This window comes from Lepisosteus platostomus, chromosome 11, assembly GCF_059453375.1.
Source record: "Lepisosteus platostomus isolate fLepPlt1 chromosome 11, fLepPlt1.hap1, whole genome shotgun sequence".
In the NCBI taxonomy this organism is placed as follows: Eukaryota; Metazoa; Chordata; class Actinopteri; order Semionotiformes; family Lepisosteidae; genus Lepisosteus; species Lepisosteus platostomus.
In genome coordinates this window covers 37,590,844-37,613,048 of record NC_142621.1, presented here as the reverse complement: position 1 = coordinate 37,613,048, position 22,205 = coordinate 37,590,844, and the positions used below count along the sequence as shown (strand labels likewise).

At 41.6% G+C, this 22,205-nt stretch overlaps 2 protein-coding genes across 5 annotated transcripts in view; one reads left to right on the top strand and one right to left on the bottom strand.

Annotated features, from left to right (window-relative positions):
- Positions 1 to 7,429, bottom strand: part of LOC148652600 (uncharacterized) — a 27,330-nt gene extending 19,901 nt beyond the window's left edge. The window contains exons 1-2 of one of the 3 annotated variants that reach the window (XM_088599522.1): positions 7,107 to 7,429; positions 2,193 to 2,344 (exon numbers count right to left, since the gene is read on the bottom strand). In XM_088599522.1, the coding sequence (XP_088455648.1) occupies positions 2,193 to 2,229 (37 nt within the window). In that variant the 5' untranslated portion in view covers positions 2,230 to 2,344; positions 7,107 to 7,429. Of the gene's footprint in view, positions 1 to 2,125; positions 2,591 to 7,106 lie in introns of those variants that run through there. The other 2 variants (XM_088599523.1, XM_088599521.1) reach the window with 2 other exon arrangements.
- On the top strand, positions 6,679 to 22,205 carry LOC148652599 (butyrophilin subfamily 1 member A1). 2 transcript variants are annotated; one of them, XM_088599525.1, is made up of 10 exons: positions 6,679 to 6,845; positions 13,080 to 13,163; positions 14,915 to 15,013; positions 15,935 to 16,036; positions 17,083 to 17,226; positions 18,520 to 18,657; positions 19,429 to 19,480; positions 20,639 to 20,665; positions 20,785 to 20,811; positions 21,361 to 22,205. In XM_088599525.1, the coding sequence occupies exons 2-10, from the start codon at positions 13,101 to 13,103 to the stop codon at positions 21,918 to 21,920; spliced, it is 1,212 nt and encodes a 403-aa protein (XP_088455651.1). In that variant the 5' UTR covers positions 6,679 to 6,845; positions 13,080 to 13,100; the 3' UTR covers positions 21,921 to 22,205. The 2 variants fall into 2 exon arrangements, with proteins under 2 accessions (XP_088455651.1, XP_088455652.1); XM_088599526.1 differs by having other exon boundaries at positions 6,682 to 6,845; positions 17,089 to 17,226.

Here is a 22,205-nt window from a genome sequence, read left to right as displayed (position 1 = left end):
TCACCCATCTTTTGTCATCATTTCCTTTACAAGGCTGAAAGAAAAAGCAACCTTTTCACATGGCAGTGTTGTTATGAAAAATGACTGGACAACAGGGGTACTGAATTGAGAGGGAAATAGAGTTTATGGTGGCACACTAGTTAGCTTTGCTGCCTTGCAGAGCTGGAGCCTTGGGTTCAATTCCTGGGGTGCTAAAAGCATGGAGTTTGCATGTTCTCCATGTTCATGTGGGTTTCCTTCAGGTGCTCTGGTTTCCTCCCACTGTCCAAAGACATACTGGAAGGTTAATTGGCTTCTAGTCAAATTGATCCTGGTGAGTTTGTCTGTGTCTGTGTATGCCCTCTGATGTACTGGTGTACCATCCAGGGTGTAACCCATCTTGCGCCAGTTGCTTGCCAGGATAGAGTCCTGCTCCCTTCAAACCTATACTGGATAAAGTGGTTAAAAATGGACAGATAGAGATGTTTGACCCCAATGTCGTGTTACATGTGAAGGTGTGCTTTTCTCCAATGTCAATTACTACTTGACATTAACTTGAATTAGATTTATTTAAAATGCCAAGCACAATGTCATAGACTGCAATATATACTGTACAAACCCAGCTCTCAAGAGAGATGACAGGAACTCAAGACAAACAGTACATTAGTACAGCACTTGATACTAAACCATTTAGTAAATGCATAATGTATTTACACCCATACCTTATTTACATGACTACTGAGCTTTGGAATTTGATAGTTAAATAGAAAATTATTGCATCACATTACACCTGCATCTCATATGCCTCATTGCCTTATGCTACTCAGGACAAACAAGTTGCCCTTTCTTTGAAAACTGAAAAGCACGGTGAAAACTATCACCCACACCAGATCTCCACTTATTGTGAAGCTATACTCCTCAAATACATAATCAAAAGAATGGCATTGCAACATTACAGTCATACTGTAGTAATAGTAACCATTTACTGTAGTACTGGCAATATTGGTGAAATGATCATGTTCAAGAAGCAATTTGGATTCGAACAGACAAGAAAGCTGTTATGTAATGTTCAGCTCAAAAACACCGTTTAGAGAAAGAGTGGAACTAGAGAAGATTTTCTTTGGTATTGTTACCAAGCCAGCCTTATTCTGCTTCCCGTATGCCTTAAAGCCTTAAAGAAAAAAAAAGTTTTAAGAATACCGACCAGCAGGAGGAAAAAGTTCTCAACAGCAAAGCGGCTACAACAGAGACACTCCATCAGTCTAATATTTGTTTCACGCCTCTCTGCATCGACACCTGGGTTCCCAGTTTGACAAACGATGCGTCATCAGGGGGTAATCAATAAGACGAGCAGAAGAAATGCTTTAAATCTTTGAACGCAGCCACTGTAGAATTGGCACCAAAGCGGTAATTACCAACATTGTAGGCATTTCAAAACGCACATCTGCGTATATTATCTCAAACACATTCGCTTGAAAATTAGTGCAATAAATGCTAGTACTTCACGGTGTTTCAGCAATAATTAATGATACTGTACCCAAGAGGTTATTACAGTACTTCATATTCTTCAGCTACAGCTGAGAGCTTGAAAATCACTAAGATAAAGAGTGTTCCGAATGTTTCGATGATATAATTGAATTGAATTTTATTATGTTCTCTATTTCTAAAGGTACTTTTTATAATGCCAGTTAAAATGCGTGCTAAACTCGCATATTAAAAATGCGGGTATTGAGCTGGGAACTGTAGGAACGCAACAGGTCCGAGAGCCGATCAGCGATACCTGGGCGGAGGGGCTGTGGTGTTCAGAGTGAATCACCAGGCGAACTGCTGCACACAAATGAGTTCCTTTTCCCCAATGTTATAAAGTCACATTGAATCAGTTAAGTTTTTTCTTCCACGCCACGTAATTGCAGGTGTATATATATATATGAAAGACTGTTTTCCCGCAACACACCACATCTGTCTATCCGTACCAGTGTTTCTTTCAACTCAACCCCCTTGAGCTACTGCTTTTACGTCTCTCTATAAACGCGCATCCTTCACACTCATCTAATACTAGTTCAACTGCAATCACGTACAATGATCCCGCATGGTGAAAAGAAAAATAAATCGAATTCTGTATTTAAGAAGTACGGAGTTACACTACCCGGACAATCGGACCCTGGAGTATGACGTCTCTCCCACCGTTCTCCGACGTCCACTGAATTCCCCACCTTTGAGAGTGCCGAGCAGGGGGTCCTTCGGCGACATCTCTACCGGTGTGCAAGGTCTCTTTCCAGATGCGCTCCAACACACAGACCGTCACTCTTGCCAACTATCCGGCGCACTTCCGCAAACTCCGTTTACATACCGGGACACACCATCTCTGTCGCACACCAGGGAGAGAGATGAACAATCCGACATGAGCGGAGAGAGCCGAGGAAACACCTTTCAAATCGAGATTGTTCCAGCAGCATCATCTCTGCTCGCTTAATATATATATATTTAAAAATTGAATCAATCGCGTTCATATTCATCCATCGCGAAAAGGTGACAATGATTGACGGACTGACTGCTTCGGAAAAGTAGACGCAGTTACAATCTCAATTTTGTGTGCTAGGAAAGGCCCCCTTGTGGCAGCGGATACGAAATAACTTGAAATCTTACCATTCTCACATGCACTGAAACGTTTAGCCCTTGATGATTGAAAAGAAAATATATAAAATTATTATTCTCTATCCACCGCTAATTCTGACATTTGAGTAAGAATTCTAGGGTGATCATAACGTTTAGCTTCCATAAAAGATGAAATACTTAATTTTAAGATGTTTTTTATAGAATATGGCAAGTCATTTTTAAGAATCCAATGTGTAGGTTAAAATGGAATGTGATTATCCAATGTTTTAGATAGATGAATGGAATAAAATGTTTTCCGCAGAGTTTTAATCTTTCCCGGTTCCACAACAGGTACGTAGGTGCTCATGTATCTGTGTCACATCACCAGTATCTACTTGAGTCATTTAAGCTACTTACAATCTTTTAGGAGTAAATATATATTCTAAGTGGTAGCTTACAATATCTGTGGTTTTGTGTAATATCTGTCAAAAATCAACACCTAAAGAACTTGAGAAGAATAATTAAATGGTTCATATGAAAATAATCGGTTTGCCTAATTGAATAACTCCCGGGCTAACTCCCCATTCCGCCACTTCGCATAGGGTCTTTTTCCTCTCTCCTGCCATTCCACGGTTCGTCCCTTCTGACATCCGTGACAATCTGAACCACACCACCTCTTTACAGTCTTGTGTCCCCTACCACCACATTGAGAACTGCTTTAGTAATTGTGGTACAGGGGGAGGAGCGCCACCTACCGGCTCACATCACCACTTCTAGCGGCACCACAACCTGCAGAAATATGATGTGGAAATGATCGCTGCTCTAACTCACATCTTGTCTCTAAGGTCAGCGAGAACAGCACCAGCCATCTCATTAGGAAAGTTACTCAACACAGATTTACTTCTGACAATTTCTCAGGTATATTTATTGAAGCAGTGAATAAGAATTTCATAGTTTAAAGACTTTAAATTACGGGTATTTACTGAGTGCTTATTATTAATTACATCAAATTTCCATATTTAATTAAATGAAAATGAGAATGAAAAAAAAACTAGTTCGTGTGTTGTGGTCTGTGAATAGTTTGGAAATTGAATGGTCCACACCAGGGGCGTAGCCTGTAAACAAATTACAAGTTTTGGAATGCATGAATAACATAATATTGACGGATAGATGCGCGTGTGCATTTTACAGATAACCATTCAGATCACCTCTAAGTGCCCTGCAGAATTTTTAAGTGAACGACGTTTACAGAGCTAAAATACATCCAAAGTATGTATTTGACGCTTTTATGACCAGACCATTCTTGCAATTAAAGGTACGATGAATTGCTTAGCACTGTAATGCGACTATAACAGTTCAGTGTTAATTCTTCTGGGAAGTCATGAATTTCCAAATTCGGTGTCTTTATATAGAATATATAAAATAATACTAATTACGTGGGTTTCATACAAGTTTAACAGCATCATGAAAGATCAAACAAGATCTTCAAACTTAATATTTTAATACCTTCGCAGTTTTTATTCTCATGGCGCCTCACTCGATTTTACCCTAGGGGCGATGCATTTACTCCAGCCTCTAAAACCCATACGTGCGTGCACGTTCTTCTGGTATGTTATGCTCAAGTCCGCGTAATATTTAAAGGCAAGGTAAAAGCTCCGTGAAGTTAGCACCCCTAAGGACAGCACAAACGATTAAACCCACCTCATTCGTAAGTGCTACGTTTGTGCTGTTGAAATTAGCGTTTGTGCTGCTTTCGTTTCCGGGGTATAGCGCCTTGTTTTTTCGGGGTCGTGAAGTCACTCAGCCCCCCTACAATGTCATAGGAAAACCAAACCGTTTTTTCCAGTGAACGCGTGACTCTGCAGTGACCCCGTCTGCCGAGTTCAAGCGATCTGTTACAGTTTAGCTTGTACCCTTAACATTTTAAAGACAATATCAAAAACATATGAGCCTCTTTACATGTGAATAATACTAAGACATGACGCATGCCAACAAGTTAACCATCTATGCAATAAACCTGTGGTTGTAATGTATGTAAATGTAATGTATCCTGTCAGGGTATTTCATAACGCGATATACGGGCTTCATGTCACAACATAGGCATGACCGGTTTTGTCATATCGCGATATATGGACTCCATGACACGACATGGGGTTTGGGAGTTTTGGCTGGTCATGTCATATCGCGATATATGACCTTTTATGTCGCGACATGGTGCGGGGGCATTTTTGCCGGGGTATGTCATATCGCGATATACGGGCTTCATGTCGCGACATGGGCGTGGCCGGTTTTGTCATATCGCGATATATGGACTCCAGGTCTCGACATGGGTCGAGGGCGGTTTTGCCGGGGTATGTCATATCGCGATATACGGGCTTCATGTCGCGACATGGGCGCGGGGCGTTTTTTCCGGGTATGTCATATCGTGATATATAAGACTTAGTGTCGCAATGGGTATCGCGACGTGATCGTGATGCGCTCACTCCAATCGTGACATGCTATCGGAGTCGTGAACGCGCTGTGGATGCCATGACATTCTTTGTCTGCTATTCAGTTTTGACCTCAGTGCGACTTCTCTTAGATTGATTAGTAATTGGAAACGAATGGATGTGTTACTGTATATCCAGTGTTCTCATACAGCACACACGATTAACCGGGGCTGCAGTATTTGGACCAATAAGAACATCTATCACATAGTAGTTCAGGTGGGTAGCTATCACATATGTATCTACATGTTCTCAGAACTTCCGCTGTGCGCTTTACCCAATCAGAGTATCGATTCTCACTCTTCACCCAATCGCGGCCCGAGCTGTTCGGGGGTTTAGCCAATCACAGGTCTGAGAGCTGTTCAAGCTAGCAGCGCCAGGTGGATCTGCTTGTTTACTGTCAATGAGAATCTATTTTTTAAATGCTTTATTTTTAACTACATCGGCTTATTTTTTAATGTCTTTTTTGATTCACAATGTCCGTTACTCTTCTAAATAAATACATTTTTATTTGGAATATAACTGTCTCCGTTGCTTTCTGTAATGAATACATGGTATTTGAACAATTTTAATCGTATATTTAAGGTAGGGGAAACACCTCCTGCTTTGTACTTAAAACATGAATAGAAATGTAAAGTCTATGATCATTATATTATTATGCTCGGGCTTTCAATTTTGTTTTTTATGTTAAATTACATCGATCTTTAAACTAATACCTAAAAACGTGAATATGGGCTCTCGTGTTGTACCAGCGGTAATTTGGAAACTGGTGTCTCTTCATCAATGAAAGGAGTACACAAGCAATACATTTTCGAGAACATGGTTAAGAATTAAAAGAAAACACCTAACCCAATGAACTAACATAGTAACTCCTCCCTAAATGTAAGTGATTATTCGCGTAAAGGCTGCAAAATCTGGGGTCAGCTGCTCAAAAGACCACAACTGAAAGGGGGGGCAACTTCACGGAGCTCAAGATAAACCCTGCATGGTATTTTAAATACAATATTTCGGACGTATTTTGAATCTTGTGTTTTGCAATAAAATATTTACTTCAGAATAAATCGTAAAACTACTGAACAATCTAAAAGCATGCATACGAAATACTTAGAACTGTTACTGTACAAGCAACAAGTGAAAATGAGCTTTTCTTTAGCTAAAGACAAATTCCTCACATGAGAGATCTTTGCAAACTAGCTGTCATTTGAACGGGAATTTGTCATATTATTGCCATATTCAATTCTGGTCTAGAAGGACAAAAACTCACAACAGAGAATTCCTGGCTACGCCCCTGGTCCATACACTCGAAAAGGATGACTTTAGAGATCTCTTACGAACCCGACCCAAAGGCTACTTAGTTTCCAAAATAAACCAACAATGTGGCAAAGCTGCAGTCATATTCTATACCATAGAGACTTATTTTTTACTGAAAGGTAATTAATTTCAATGTACTGGCCTCAAACGTAAAACAATGCTTTATAATATAAGTTCATTTAGGAAAACATAATTAAAGCTACGAAATATCCGCTTAGGTACTGACAACCATTGCCTTTCGCCGGTAGAGATATACTCTACAAAGATGGCCGCACGCCTCGACCATTTTCGCCCGTGCACGAAATTACACGAAGCTCGGCAGGTTTTCCGGCAGAGCTGCTTTGTAAACAAGGTCAGAGAGAGGAATTCTGCAGAAAGATACACACAGCGCTTGACATCGGTTGAAGGCATCTCACCAGGCTTTTTGAAACACCTGTGGACTGCAAAGTACAGGTCCAAACAGCAGTTGCTGAAGTAAGTTAAACACGGCAATTTGTCGTGCGTAAACTTGCTCCATTTTCCTTAATATAGGTATGTTCTGTGTTTTGCATGCAGTATTGGTACAGTAATTACAAGTCATTATGATGACATTTAAAATGCAGTAATTCATTTTCAGCCTTGCCCAACAAGATCAGTCGGTGACTGTAAAATATTTTGTCACCTCATATAACCACTTCACCATAGCGAGAGCAGAGCTGCCGCACATATGATAACGATTAATTTTGATTGACTTACGGATTAGAAGTCCGTTCCCGCGGTAGCATATTGTAATGATTTCAAACCGAAGTCCAAAGCTGGGTTCGAATGAGTTGAGTTTATATAGTCGTGTTAGATTCAAGGTGCGTCACAAAAAAGGTATTTATATTTTCCTGTTTTTACAGGAGACAAGCATGCTTGCTTTTGTCAGTCTAGACATTTTGGTGAGGGGTGCTATGTCGCCAAATAATACGATCTGAATTAGGAAACAGGCTGATGTATCGCTTTGCTGATTTTCTTTTGGACGCTTGCCTTCGTGCTGATATTGCTGGAAAAACGCATTCCTTCAGGTTTGTATTAACCTGGGTCTTGTCATTTTAGAAATCTGCATTATTAAAAGGAATGCGTGAACACGGTTTATCTTTGACCTAAATATAATTGTTTTATTACCCCCGGCACAATGAATAATTTTCTAATCCTTAGTACTGTGAATGTATTATGTTGACATTAACAACAGTCCTGCGCTTTATGATTTTACAGTTAAAACTGTGACACTACCGCCTTTCCCGACACATACCCACACAATTGAGCGGGTGGAGTAGGTGAAGCTTTTTTTTGCTAAAGAGAAATCGAATCATAATTCTCCATTGCACTTAATTTCGTTTCGCATGCGGGAGATTGAGTTCAGCGCACTGTTTAAAAAACAGCAGTATTGGAAGAGTGAGGGGTTATTGATTATTCTAGAGGAAGAGGTCATATTTGAACTTGACATTATAAGCTAACGCAGACTGTGCCAAAGTGTGATTGCGGACAAACGTTGAAAGACTGGCAGTTAAAGGTTGTTATTATTTTGAAATGTAACGAATGTAATGATGTTCTGTTTCAAAATAGTGCAAATAATTTAACCCATTATTTGATGAAAGAGACTCTTTCCCAAGAGCAGGGTGTTCTCACTGTTTGGACTTTTCTGACTGGAATAGTCAGTTATTTTCTCAGCTGAAGTCCTTTACTTATTCGTTACTTTTAAAGGCACCATTGCTGCAAAGTACAATATTAGAAAAACCATTTGGGAACCTTGAAAGAAATATTAAAAATCCTGCAGTTAATTAACAATTTGGACTAATTAAGATAGTGATATCCCACTTGGGTTAGGACTCTGATGACAATACAGCAATGTTCAGAGAATTGGTATTTAACACTTTTGCATCTTAGTGCATCACACGTTTGTGTTTGTGTGATTACCCAACATGGCAGTAGTGTAGGGTGTGTTGGTGGTGCAGTGGTTAGCATTGCTAACTGCAGTGCTGGGGCCCTGGGTTGGTGTTTTGTATGTTCTCCCCATGTTTACTTGGGTTTTCTCTAAGTGCTCAGGTTTCTTCCCACAGTCCAAAGACATACAGCAGAGTGGCACAGTGAGAGCTGGGCCTGTAACCCAGAGGTCAAGGAACTATCTTCTCCAAAGACATACTGGTTGGTTAATTGGCTTCTGGGAAATTTGGCCCTGGAGTGAGTCTGTGAATGTTTGTGCCTGCACTGTACTGTATGTGCCCTGTGATGGGCTGAAGTTTATCCTGCCTTCCGCCCGTTACTTGCTGGGATATGATCCAGGTCTCCCATGAACTTGAATTGGATGAAGTGGTTAGAAAATGGTGGAGGAGTGGTTGGGATTGTGGACTTCAGAGTGGAAAGTCGTGGCTTCCTGTCCCTGGTGGGACACTGCTGTACTCTTGTCTGAGGCACTTTGCTCAAGTTGTTCCGGTAAAGTCCCTGCTGTACAAGAGGCTGTCCAGGTTGACACTGTAAGTGAGAATGTGTTCTCAAGTGACTTAAATAACAAACGCAGTGTTCTTCTACATACCACCTTGCACCAGCACATCAATAATAGTTGCTTTAAAAACCCGATTTGGGGGTTGTGCCTATTTGAAATGGGGAATATTGAGCATTGCTTGCAAATCCTTTCTTGGGCTGGAGTTGGTTTCCTGAACAGGTGGAGTTTTTAAATTGGTGGTGGAAATTCTGGAAATTTTCATCTGTTGAAGATAGGCTGGGAACTAATAGGATATCTGAAGTATGCCGAGTGATTTGTTCAATTAAAAGAACTCCAGTCCTCTAAGGATATTCAGATATGTCTTCCAAGTGATCTGTAAATTACTTAACAAATGAGCCATTCGGGTGATCACAACCAAATAGTTCCAGGTTTTTAGAAATTTGTGATTTAATGGCAACCTATAATATCTGCTAGATTTTCATTCTTCTGAGCTTAGGTTGTCTGCTATGGATGGTTAAATCCGGAAAAAAAAATATTTACCTTTGTATGTGAACAGTAGAAACCTGGTAATTTTTAGCAGACCGGCTTTTATTAAATGGTTCTGGCTAAGATTGTGAATTGATTCTGGAAGGCGACTCAACACTTTGATTAAAACTGAGCTCTGATCAACAGGATTGTAGAGAGAACTGAAAATGTTATAAATATTCATTTTTCACTGTAAATCTTATTTGCTTTGTGGAAAATCTGGGAATCTATTGTTTTCACAGTTAAAAAACCCCAACTTGAATTGCCATGAAATTAGCCAGCAGCAGTGAATTGACAAGCGTATAGTTGGAAAATTGCTGGCTGTTACTTGCTAGGAATTACTGAAGGCAAGTATTGTTAAGAGTAGCTACCCAGGATTAACCTTACGACGTTTCCTTTGTTGAACTGAACGTGTTTCAGTTCTGAAAAGATCTTATCCTGCAGAGCTTTACTTTAAGGCTAATTAAATGGTTTTGTTACTTGGTGCATGTTAAGTGGCTTAAGTGTTAGTCCAGGCCAAGGGAGATTTCTGTAACACTGTACATACAGTTTGCACTCATAATGAAAATAGTTGTGACTTGTTGAGAATTTGTGTGCTTCCTACCCAGGATGGGAATTCTAATCTCCTAGTCTCATGCTTTCCAGTTGAATACCTTAAGAGGTATTTCCCTGTCAGTAGATTTTGTAGAGGTGGTCTTTCCACACAGCACCATTTGCAATCCCCAAGGGGTCTCTACTGCTTAGACAAATAGGAGAGCTATCTATGAGCTTCACAAACTGCTGCAATTCCAGCCTTGCAGGAATCCTCTACAGTATATTGGGTTGGCGGTGATTAGCCTGTGTTCCAAACTAGTCCAAGCTTGTCCCTCATAGTTACAATTGTGTCCATTTTCCTTATGTTAGAGATGTTTTCAAGTAGGAGTACCCATAAGGAATATATGGAGTAAAGGAATTTAAATATAAGGGAAGAATTGAGGATGCTCGTGGTATTGCAGTGCATTGCATCTGTGGCCTTGTAACTACCTCACCTTTCGCAAATAAGGGATATGTGTGGTTGTCACAAGGTCACAGATGCAACTTTTCTACATTATCTATACACTTGGTGTCCGAGCCCACAAAAGTCCACAACAGCCCACAGTAAAAGACTGCATCAGGAATGAAACAAATCACATCTTGTGCACCAATCCAAATTATTCTGATCACTCAAATCTCAGCAATGAGTACATCCATTTGACTCATCTGGTTGTGGTGACTAATTGATCCAAGGGTCTCATCTGGCTATTTATTGAAAGCTGCCATATTTCAAGATTTGACATCTGTCGGCCATACTGAATGTACCAGAACGCCATGAGTGTCATGACACTGGCGTGGGCTGCCTACTCATCAGAACGACAGAAAGGATCCCACCTCTACTTGATGGAAGTTGCTCACGCTGATGGTGGAGTCCAAGATTTGCAGCTTTTGTCCACACCACCTGTAAGGAAGTTGCTTCCTTGCACAAGTCCGAGGTCATGACCTTTGTTAATCACGCTGCTATTTGACCTGTGCAGTGTGTGGTTTCAGAATACTTAGGGTAAACAGAGGAACCTAACTACTAAATTCAGCACATGTTAAATATGGACATATTTTCCCTTAATTTCTTTTCTGTACGCAGTATGTTTGAGTTATTTGCATGACAGCAACAATTAAGGGAAAAACAAAGGAAATTTTCCATAAGGGCTTGTATGTAACAGGCCAAAGGTGCTTATCCAGACTTTGGTGTCTGGTTAGTTGTCCAGCCTTGAGACATAATCAGAATGTCAAGGTGATCACCCATATTTTTATTTGTTTTGCTTTGGAAAATGAGAGAGGTAAAAGATGTTGACAAAGAATTCGTATTTACTTTTTTTGCTTCCATAAGCAAGCAGTGATGCATTGAATGGTTTGATCACTGAACGGCCAGAGTCAGTCCAAGTTTCAAGGTCAGGACTCCTACGATATGAAGTCAGACCAAAGGGAAAAAGTCTTTTTAGCCTTGGTGACCAGAGGGCAGAGGGAAACACAACTAAAGGCATGAGGTTTTGAAATTTAAACTGAATGGGTAGCTTTGATACCAACACGTAGAGTGTAAGGATATAAAAGGAGATAGTGCATGAGTATAGAAAATGAATTTTTGTATGGAATAACATTACCAATACCCATTGTGTATGCTGTTAAATTGTCATCTTTCAGAGTGAAGGGTCACTCTTAGCATGTGGAGGAATGGCAGTGAGTTCTGGTGGACTTGGGGGTGTATCCTTATCATCCAATTACCCCCTCATTCATCTTTCCATGATGTGCGGGAGAGATTCTGCCTGTCCCAGGAGCTCTGTGCTGGGTGTGCTGAGTCAACTCAGTGGTGTGGAACATTAGGATGACACTGTTAAAAAAATTATGGCCTGCTGCTGTGTCAGATCCCTCGGTGCCCGTGTGTTTTCAAGAGAGTCAATTTCTCTCTAGCTTGGCTGTGGAGAAGCAAGCTGTTTGCTTTCTGGCCAAGGGGACTGAGCTGTATCAGAACATAAGAACCTGTCAGTGTTGCCAGGGCTGGTTGAATCTCTGCCACTGTGACTCAGACATCTGCATGAAACAAGACTGAGTTGTTCAGGAGTCATGCCATGCTACTATCACACAAAATGCATTATGAAATGAACAGTTTCCAAGCACATCAAAGGGGCTTGGCTGTAACTTAAAACCCAGATTTCTAAGTGGATAGATGAAGCATCCACTTATTATATTGCTATTGCTATTACCTGTTACCTAAAATCACCCCTAAATACTGTAGAATGATGGAATAATCACATAATAAAAATAGGAAATTTGAAAAATAACCCAGATTTGGGATTTATAAGAAGATTTTGGGGAGCCCTGGGTGTCTTTACAGACTGTTCATGTCCTCAATCCATGAAATTGCTGTAGACAAACAAGGACTTCAGCTGTGTGTCTGTCATGAAGGTTCCTTTGAAAATGTATGTCCATATCTTCATCTAGTGAGTTCTTTTCACTGTGAAATACATCACATTTGATATGAAGTCATTAAAAAATCATGTTTTCTATCCACTATTTGTACTGGTATGCACAGCCACTATGCTGTCAGTGTAATCATGACATTATCAAAACAGAGGGCAGAGATAACAAGATCAAAACACTTTCCCATGAACATAAACGGTTAGCTAGGGACCACAGTTTTTGGCAGAGGTTTGATACAAACTCAGGGTAAGCTATCTCAAACAGTCTTGTTTAGGTCATTGCATATTTAAGCCAGTGTTGGGGGGGCGATTTTGTTAAAGAACAACAACATTAAAAGTCTAAATAAAATGTATAAATAGATGGTATAAAGTGTGATCTAAATGGGGAATAGCTAAGGTTACGGATATTACACGCAATTATTAGTCTTTTCGTCGATACCATAATTTTGCAAGCATGGATTTGTAATAAGAATTGTACAGAAATGGATCAGTTTTCTCAAAGTGCTTCTACAGAACACTTTGGTTTAGAATGTAATCAAAATCTAAACACTGCATCAAGTTTTCCAGTGTCAGAATAACCCATGATACAGTACATGCAGCGGGGAGTTTGCTGCATGCCTGTGGAGAAGGCTCTAGGTGCCTGTTCAGCACTCGACGCCAGTGCCCTGAATTCTGTAAGGTTTGTAAAGAGAGGTTTTGCTGAGTGGTGTGTTTTCTCCTCTCTATCTCCAGGAAGCTCACGAGCCCGCAAAGATGATGAAAGAGTGCCTGCAGTTCTTCATCGAGCCCGCCAAGAACCTCAAGACCCGCTTCAAGGTATGTGATGCTGGAGTTTTGCATTGAAGTTTTCACTTCATGGCATTTCTTAAAACATCCCATTCCTAATTGTGCCCACTTCCGCTCTGCTGTGTATAAATATCTCACCTTCTGAGCCCCCCCCGCCCCCCAAACTTTCTCACATGCCTGTCCTCCACCCCATCTTCATCCTTGTGGTGGCATCCTTGGTCATTCTTCATGAAAGTGAGAGGGGAGCCTGGTCCAACTTGTCCCAGCCAGGCAACATATACCAAATGAACATCCAATACATGGCCGAGTGGTCTAAGGCACTGGATTTAGGCTTCAGTCTCTTCGGGGATGTGGGTTCGAATCCCACTGCTGCCAAATATTTTTAGTGGCTTCAGTGCATGATTCCCCTTTGGGGTGGTGCGGTGGCTCTGTTGCTAAGGATCTGCGCCTGTGGCTGGAAGGTTACCAGTTCGTATCCCGCGGCTGGCAGAGGAATCCTACTCTGTTGGGCCCCTGAGCAAAGCCCTTAACCCCAACTGCTCCAAGGGCTCCGTACTGCTCTTCATTCAGTGAAATACATGCAATACAGCACATGGGAAAACTCAGTAGGCATAGAAAGCTACAGATTCATTTCTAATATTTGAATTGGGGGAGAAAATAAATGCAGCAAGTGGTTTTACTGATGTTTTTCAATCAGCAATGATTAACATCACAGTAGTTTACTTTCAGTGGGTGGCATGGTACCCCCAGTGCTGGTGCCTTGGGTTCAAGTCTAGGGGTGCTATCTGCATGCAGTTAGTATGTTCTCATGGTTTCAGATTTTTGGGTTCGTCTGAAAAAATTAGCTTCTGGGAAATTTGGTCCTGGTATGCTTATGTGTGCGTGCTTATGTCTGTGTGAACCCTGAAGTGAACTCTTTGCTTTCCAGGATGGGAACCGGCTTTGCCACAACCCTGAATTGGATAAAGCTGTTTGTTATTTTAGAATGTTTGTCCTATTCATCATGGGTCTTTTAAGTGTCTGTATTTAGTATGTGACAATGTACCAAGATTTTATTGCAGAAATGAGCTGTTGTTACATTGCATGCATTTGCACAAAACGAACTGCTCATTGTTTAGACAGCCTCGCTCCAGGACACAAGCAGAGGTACGTACAGTATCTGGCTTGAGCAGTTGATGATGTTAATTAGGCACTCAATGAAGTGAAGCACAAACTCACTTAAGTTAATTGAAGAAGCATAGTAGCAAACCTTTTTGCACCATGGTCTACTGTCTGGGTGAGCCCATTTTGTGGATACAGGTAAGAAAATATTTCTGTTTACGGTATACACAGTACAAGTGTCTACTGTACATTACATGATTCAGCTCATCGGTTATACAGGATTGGTGAAGTTAAAAGTGCAGCTGGGTTTGGAATGTATAAAAAAAACCCATCCTTACAAGAATCTGGGGGTTCTTTATTTCTAGGGGTGTGGGATTATGTTGTTCAGATTATTTTTTATTTCTTACACAGTATTTTGAAAAATGTAGAATTAGTAAAAATGTGTTTGCTAAGAGAGAAGTAAATTTTGGATGGAGAAATCCAGGCCAGTAGTCCTTCAGGAGTAAATGAGGTGCTAAGTTAGGTTCTCCTGGACTGTAGGAGGCAAGAGAGACCCGATATCCAAAGGCACCGTCTTTTCCAGACTCTTCTTCTGGTTTGGGCACTGAGGTGTGGAACGTGTGGCCCATTTTGAACACGAGAAAACAGAACTCCTTTTCTTCTCCCCCACTTTTTCTCAGGATTCTCGAAAGAAAACGAGGCATGAGAAGAAGGAGCCGCTGGTGGAATGCCAGCTCTTCGTCATGGAGCTGGCCAGGGAGCTGAACCGAGTGTGCCAGGTAAACCCAGGGCAGCGCCAGCCGTTTTGCCACACACACACACACACACACACACACACACACACACACACACACACACACACACACACACACACACACACAGTACTCAGCAACTGCAGCCAGGCTCTTTCGCACCCTGATTCCCATGCAGGGTTGCAGTGAGGCAGAGCTCCTGTCCACAGGCCAGCACTCTTTCAAGGCCTCTTTAAGCTGGAGATGAATTAAAGTTTGCTTTCAGCTTTGCCCTGATTTCTTGCTGCACTTGTCAGGAATCAATAGCAGTGGCCTGCACACATTTTTCTAATGTACACTTGGCCATGCCAGCAATTCCACAGCAGTTCAGCTTGGGAGTGTTTTCACTTGATCTTTGTTGATCCCGCAGAAAACAGTAAGGAGAAATATAACAGTGAAAACACCAATAGCAGCTTCTCTCAGAAACAGTGCAGTTTCGTACAGGGCCACACAAGGGAATTTGTTTATTGTCACTATTGCGTTAGTACAAAACCTTCCTGTGGCCTAAGCTAAAGTGTGTTCAATTAAATAAATTATTGGCTCCCTCACATAATTAGGAGCTGAGGTGGAACAAAGAAAAAACATATGATGTTGTTCTTCAAGTCCAGAAATGTGCATTCTCCCTTGCCTTTAGGTTATTCATAGGTACATTGATTTATATGTAATCTAGGGCTAGAGCAGTTTTCTTCAATTCCAGTCCCCTGGAGTCACAGTAGTCTGTTAGCTTTTATTCTATCTTAGATCTTAATTAGATTATGTAACTACTTATTTATGTAATTGAACCAGTCTGTTTTCTCAGTTCAGCTTGGTGGGCTACTTCAGGAGAGCAGGTGCTGAGACAGGAAAGGGGCCAGAGAAAAGCCTGCTTTACGTACTGTTGGTCCTTGTCTTTGTGCATCCACTATGCAGGGCTCAGACGTGCTGAAGCACATCTGGATGAGCGAGGACATCTGGACCCCCACAGAGTGCCAGAAATTCATCCTGGACTGGGCTGCCGTACTGGAGAACAAGGTACTGTGGGACAATCGGACTGGGTAGAGGCTGATTAGGTGGGATATTGTATATTCTGTGATGTCATTCCTTTGGCCAATGTCTTTGACCAGAGAGACTTAAATTTAATATTACAAGCTACATAACTCGAGATGGGAATAACTGAAAGTTCCATAACAGTCCAATTAACAGAATAAACAAGCAGTGAATTGTAGTCTCTCAGTATTTTCAGGATGTGGGCTCCCCTGGTCTGTGCTTTTCAGACAGGAGTGTGGCATACACTCCTTCTGGAAGAACAGTAAAAACTGTGTTAGGGGCTGTGATATATTGCTACCTAAATCGTGAATGGGGTATCAGTAAAAAGTAGCAAGTCCAGTGTCTTGTTGAATCAGACAGTGATTTCAGATGGGTAAGAGGGGCCAACTGCATCTTACAGGAAGCATCTTGCATGAGAATATGTATTTAATTTGGAATGAAATGAGATTTCTTCCTGTGTTTAACAAAATAACAGTGATCTTGACGGGTTCAACGAGTAAAGGTGCTCTCTGTCAGCAGCCATGCAGGCAGAATTCTATGGACCAGACATCTTGTGTTTAAGCCTGGGTCATGTCGCTGGTCAGCTGTGGCCAGAATTCCCCTATTAGAGTGCTGCTAGGGATTAAGCAGACAGCCTTTCAGCTTTCTAGGTAAAACACAGACTTCTGTCCCATGTCACGTGCTTGCAGCCTTGCACTGATGTCAGAGAGAGACGTGCTGCTCCTCCAATCAGTGTTGCCTGTCCTTCCAGGCACTGACCAGTCTGTAGTATATGGAAGGAGTTGGCAGGTGGGCATATCTATAGAGTTTGACCCCATGCCTACTCATGTCATTCTCTCTAGAGTGGGTACGGGAGAGCTAAACTGGATTGGTAGATTTATAAAGGAATGGAGAAAAGTCAAGATGTTAAAAGTTACTAAGGAAAGAGGTGATTACAGTCTGGTTTCTGAAACACCTCCAGCAGGTACTTGGTGACAGTGTAGAGAAGCTGAGAGGGGAGTCAGTGCTGATTTGTCTCTGCGCCTGTGGAGTTGCAGCAGAGGCCAATGCAGACAGATGGCTGGCCGGAGGAGGGCGACCCCCAGCGTCAGATGTGGGAGCAGCAGGAGTGCAAGATGGAGGCGGCCAAGAGAGTCATCCTAGACTGGATGAGAGAGCTGAAGGCAAAGCCTGAGGTAGATCCCATGTTTCCGGCAACTTTTTCTTATCTTCAGCATCCCTATAAACCTCACTATCTGTGATTTTTTTTTTCCTCCCACAAATCACTGTTCTAGGAAAATAATTAAGCAAACAAAGTCTGTTAGTTTCTCTTAATAAAAATAAAATTTGCCGGATCTGAAGATGAAAAATGTAATCCTTTCAGAACGATAGTTGAAAATGTCTGTTTAGCCTTCCGTCCAAGCTGGAGGTTAAGAGGATTCTGGCAGCTGAGGGAAGCAGCTGTAGATTCAAGAAAATAATTCACAGAGTGTATTTTAAGAAATTTGTCTCATATATGAGAACAAAACTCAACTTCAAACCACCAACCTCACCGTTCATCCACAATAATATACAGAAAGTTAATCCAATTATACTTTACATCTCCCCAGCGCCAGCTGTTCTGTCTTCATGACCAGAATCTTATGTTATTATAGCCGAGGAGGTTAGTGCTAAAGGGCACCACTATTCGATCCTGCATACTTCCCAGTCAACTACTAGATAAAATTAAGTTGTCAGCAGTACCCTGGGAAGTCGTAGGATATTTTATGCTACACGAACGGCATTGAGAGATAGGAATGCGCCTATTCATATTTATGGCAGTAGTGTCATGGCTTGTATCTACAGGATGTGAGTGTCTGCTACCAAATATTTATGGCAAATGTAGTGCGTCTATTTTTGATTTCTTCTGAAATTTGTATTTTGACATGGATTGAAATAAAAAACATCTCTGTTTCTATCTGAAGCAGGGTGTACATGTCATTTACTAACAGTTGCTGAGGTTTGCTTTCAGCAGCCGTATGTGAATCTGATTAAACCTTCTTATCCCTGGCTGTTCTGTCTATGAAATGCATTGTGAAAGCCTTTGATTAAGGGTGATTGCCTGACCCACTTTCTCTGTTCTCTCTCCCTGTTGTGCAGTTTGTGTGGGAGTCTGGTATTGGAAGGGGGTGACTCACTCTCTTTCTCTTGGCACTTCACTGTTTAAAGTGACTGTCTTTATTTCTCTCAGTGGTGACAACGTGAGATGTGATCAGGGCTGAGATTTTCTCTTATACATTGTGCCTGGAGACTTTGAGATTTTGACTGCTCTGGTTTTTCTTTGCAGTACAGCGTGGGATGTGATTATAGCTAGCTCTCTCTCTGTTATCCTGCAGTGTGGTGTGTTTGTGATAGTCTGTGTAAAACTAACAGTCCTTGTGTGTCTCCCTGTCACTCTGTACCTCAGTGTGTCTGGATTGAGCCAGCTGTCTCCCTGTCTCTCCCTGCAGCGGAGCATGTGGCCAGGTGAGCCAGTGCTCCTGATTTTGGAAGACCTGGAGACTCAATGGAAACGTGGTCGCTTGCCCAGCCTGTTGTCGGCTATGGAGCTCCTGCTGTGGGCTGTGATGGGAGAGGGCATGGACAAGGTGGGATATATCCCTGGTGACTGTACCCCAAACTCATTGACAGTGAATCTGGGATTTGCGTGCAAGGGTCACTGAAATAAACTTAAGATAGTTTCTTATAAATGTTAAAAGAAGAACTTCAGGTCAAGGGATGTGACTTCAAGCTCTGTTAAAGCTGATCCACCATGTTAAGAGTGTTGATTTCTCACCCTACTAGTTTCCAGGTAGAAAGCTCCTGAGGACCTCCTGGATGGTCTTTGAGGATCCATGGGGTTCTCTGTACCCCTGATCTAAATCAAGGATGTTAATCAGTAACCAGTGGTTCTTGAGTCAGGTGTAGGCAGCTCTGACCCCTCCTGTCCTTAGCAGAACTATGAGCCACTCAGGACTATCACTGCTTCCAGCATCTTCTCCTACCCCTGGTCAAGTCCAAGTCATTTTTTGCACTTAAAGCTTCCTGTCATCCTCCTGACATATAAATCTGCTTGTATCATGTTTAATTAGTAGTATACGTCTTCTGATGTAATACTTAAAGACAAATGATAAGATCCACAATCTACATATAACAGGTGGGTAGCTGTGTCAGCATGCGCAGGTTGCAAAGGAACAAGTAATAGGTTTATTCCATGCTGAAAAGAGAAGAAAGAAAACACAAAACCTTTCAGCTGTGGAGCCTTCTTTGGATGTGAGGGTACTACTACATATAACAGTTCTAGAGTGTAACTCATACATATTCTGCTTATTTTGTAATGTATAAAAGAAGCATAAATCACACTCTGCATTGTATTGTAGGGATCAATTCCCCAGCTGTGGCTTTCTAAGAAGCAGAGATCACAAAAAATTGGTAAGTGACTAAACATCTGTGCACTGCTGATTGGTTACAAATGAGTGGAGATCGCTCTAGTTATTGCTGATGGATCAGGGATGAATGGATGTCAAAACCAAGTCTTTGATGACCAGGGAATAGGCTTTAGCAATATGTTCCAGACATCTACCATCATAATGTAAAGCAGTATAAGACCAGAAGTGTGTCTTACTGTATGTGAACAGTAGGCCATTTGAGATTCTGATGCCTGCTGTATGACACAGAGTTAATAGACCTAAGACAACACTTGTTACAGAATGATGCAGATAAGAGTAGCAGTATGGTGCTACTGCCTTGACGTTTTGCAGTTTTCCTGGGGTCTAATATTTATACTTAAATGGTTGATGCAGTATTTATATCCCTGACAAGGAAGAATTTTTGATAGTAGACCTTATTTGACAGGGCTTGGTATTAAAATGCTTTTTAATTTGTTCTCTGCAGAAGTGACTGACGCTAGATCATGTGTTCCTTCCATTCCTTTGCACTATTTCAACAGAGCTGCTAACAGCACTTTGCTGCTATACTGACCCTGTGAATGTCAGGGGAATTTCTGGAAAGGGGGTTCATGGCAAAATTCTGAAATGGGGATGGACTGTTACAGAGATAAAAAAAAATGTCCCAAAACCAGTTATACTACAGGTGCAATAATTCTGAAAAAGAGGTTTCAATAACCTTAACATTATTTTCCCCTGTGGCTGTATTAGTCTTCATGACAGTCATAAACACTGGCTTGTAATCTCCCTAATGACTGTCAAGACAGATCTGTTTAATCTCTGTTCTTTAAAATCTGAGCCCATTCATAGCTGTAAACTGACAATCCAGATCATTATCGAATTCATTTCTTGCTGGGATGCAAAACTGCTTATTTATCAAACTGCTTGTGCAATATAATTTGAGATATTCTAGTGCAAAGGTTCAGCAGTGTACTTCATCCTGCAGTAATACACTCTTTTCATGGTCAGAATTGTTTGTAAAGTTTAAGGGTGATGCAGTAGAATTCCAGCAGTCTTATTTTGTCTTATGTGCCGGCACAGATAAATGTCTGAGAAAAGACAAAAATGGAACATGAAAATTAGGAAAGGAATCAAAAGGAACTCATTTAAAATGAAGTAACTGTATGCATCTTGTCTCTTATAGATGCTGCAAGATACATTCCTCACTCAGGTATGTGGTTAACCAGTCAAAACCGACCATCCAAATTTCAGGAGGTGGTGTTGCCTAGCGCCAGACAATATCATGTTTACTAAACAAGTATTTAATTCAGACTTTGTCTTCTCTTGCAGTGTGGAACTGGATCTGTGATGCTTCAGGTACATATTTAATATCTAAATGAGTTTATTCTTAATACCCTAGGCAAGTTTATTTTAATTACCTAATACTGATGTGTCTTTAAAATTTTCAAAAGGCATAACATGGTTTACATAGATTTTCACTTAATAATTAAAGCTTAGGCTTCGTCATGTCAATTTATTGTTGTCCAAATGTCTCTGAGCACATCAGTTGCTTAATACTGCTTTTATGTTTTATACTTTGTGTTATGTTCTCCCCCCTCTTTGTATGGGTTTCCTGTGGGTTCTCTGGTTTCCTCCCACAGTCCAAAGACAAACTCGTAGTTTAATTGGCTTCTGGGAAAACTGTCCCTGTGTGCATGTCTCTCTTTATGTCTGCGTGTCTACCCTGCAATGGACTGGCGCCCATCCAGTGTGTATCTTGCCTTGTGCCCCTTGCTTGCTGGGATAGGCTCCAGCTACCCCTCAACAATGAACTGAATAAAGAGGTTAGAAAATGGACAGATGGAAGTCTTTAGTGTGCATCACTGTTGGTTTGGTACTGACATGAGCTCCCTTGATCCACCCCAGTTGAGGTGACTCTGGATCCTGATACCGCAAACCCAGACCTTGTCCTGTCGCAGGATGACAAGAGGATGAGGTGTGGCTTTGAGCGGAAGGACCTGCCCAACTACCACCAGCGCTTCGATGGCTGGTGGTGTGCCGTGGGGATGGAGGGCTTCACCTCCGGGAGGCACTACTGGGAGGTAGAGGTGGGAGAGAGCGACTGGAGGCTGGGGGTGGCCAAGGAGTCGGCCCTGAGGAAGGGCTTCAAGTCCCTCAACACTGACACGGGCTACCTCACTCTCCGCCTGGAGAGGGGCAGCGAGCTAAAAGCCCTCACGGTGCCCTTCACCCCTCTCCCTCCAAGCCTTATCCCCCGCAAGGTGGGCATGTATCTCGACTACAAGGAGGGTCAGCTTTCCTTCTACAATGTGGAGACCAGGTCTCACATCTACACCTACAGTGAGCCGTTCACAGAGAAACTCTACCCTCTCTTTGGCACTGTGGAGGTGGTAAAGGACCTGGTGATCAGGTCTGCGGGCATAAAAGAACACTGCTTCTGCCCTGGCCAGTGTCTGTGGGGCTGAGCTGTAACACCTGTTACAGATAAGAATTGAAAAAGAAAATGCATCTGTTGAGAGTAGACTGATAATCGACCACTGTAAAACCAGTATGCTTTCAGCTAACTGCCTGTACTGTTGCTGCTACTGAATGATTCTTCATTCCCGCAAGCTAGAATGTGCTATTAGCTTGTGCTGTGTATTATCTTATAATGAAATAAAATATTGTCATGTTGTTGCTGACTTGTACAATCCGGAACTTGCAATAATGATGCACATTATGTGATTAATAAATATAAGAAATTAAAGCTG

Bases quoted from the DNA above. Each gene is read 5' to 3' on its own strand.
- LOC148652599 (XM_088599525.1), top strand. From the start codon at position 13,101: ATGATGAAAGAGTGCCTGCAGTTCTTCATCGAGCCCGCCAAGAACCTC. The intron at 20,666-20,784 runs GTATGTGGTTAA...CTTCTCTTGCAG, and splicing joins AAGATACATTCCTCACTCAG to TGTGGAACTGGATCTGTGAT. The intron at 20,812-21,360 runs GTACATATTTAA...GATCCACCCCAG, and splicing joins CTGGATCTGTGATGCTTCAG to TTGAGGTGACTCTGGATCCT.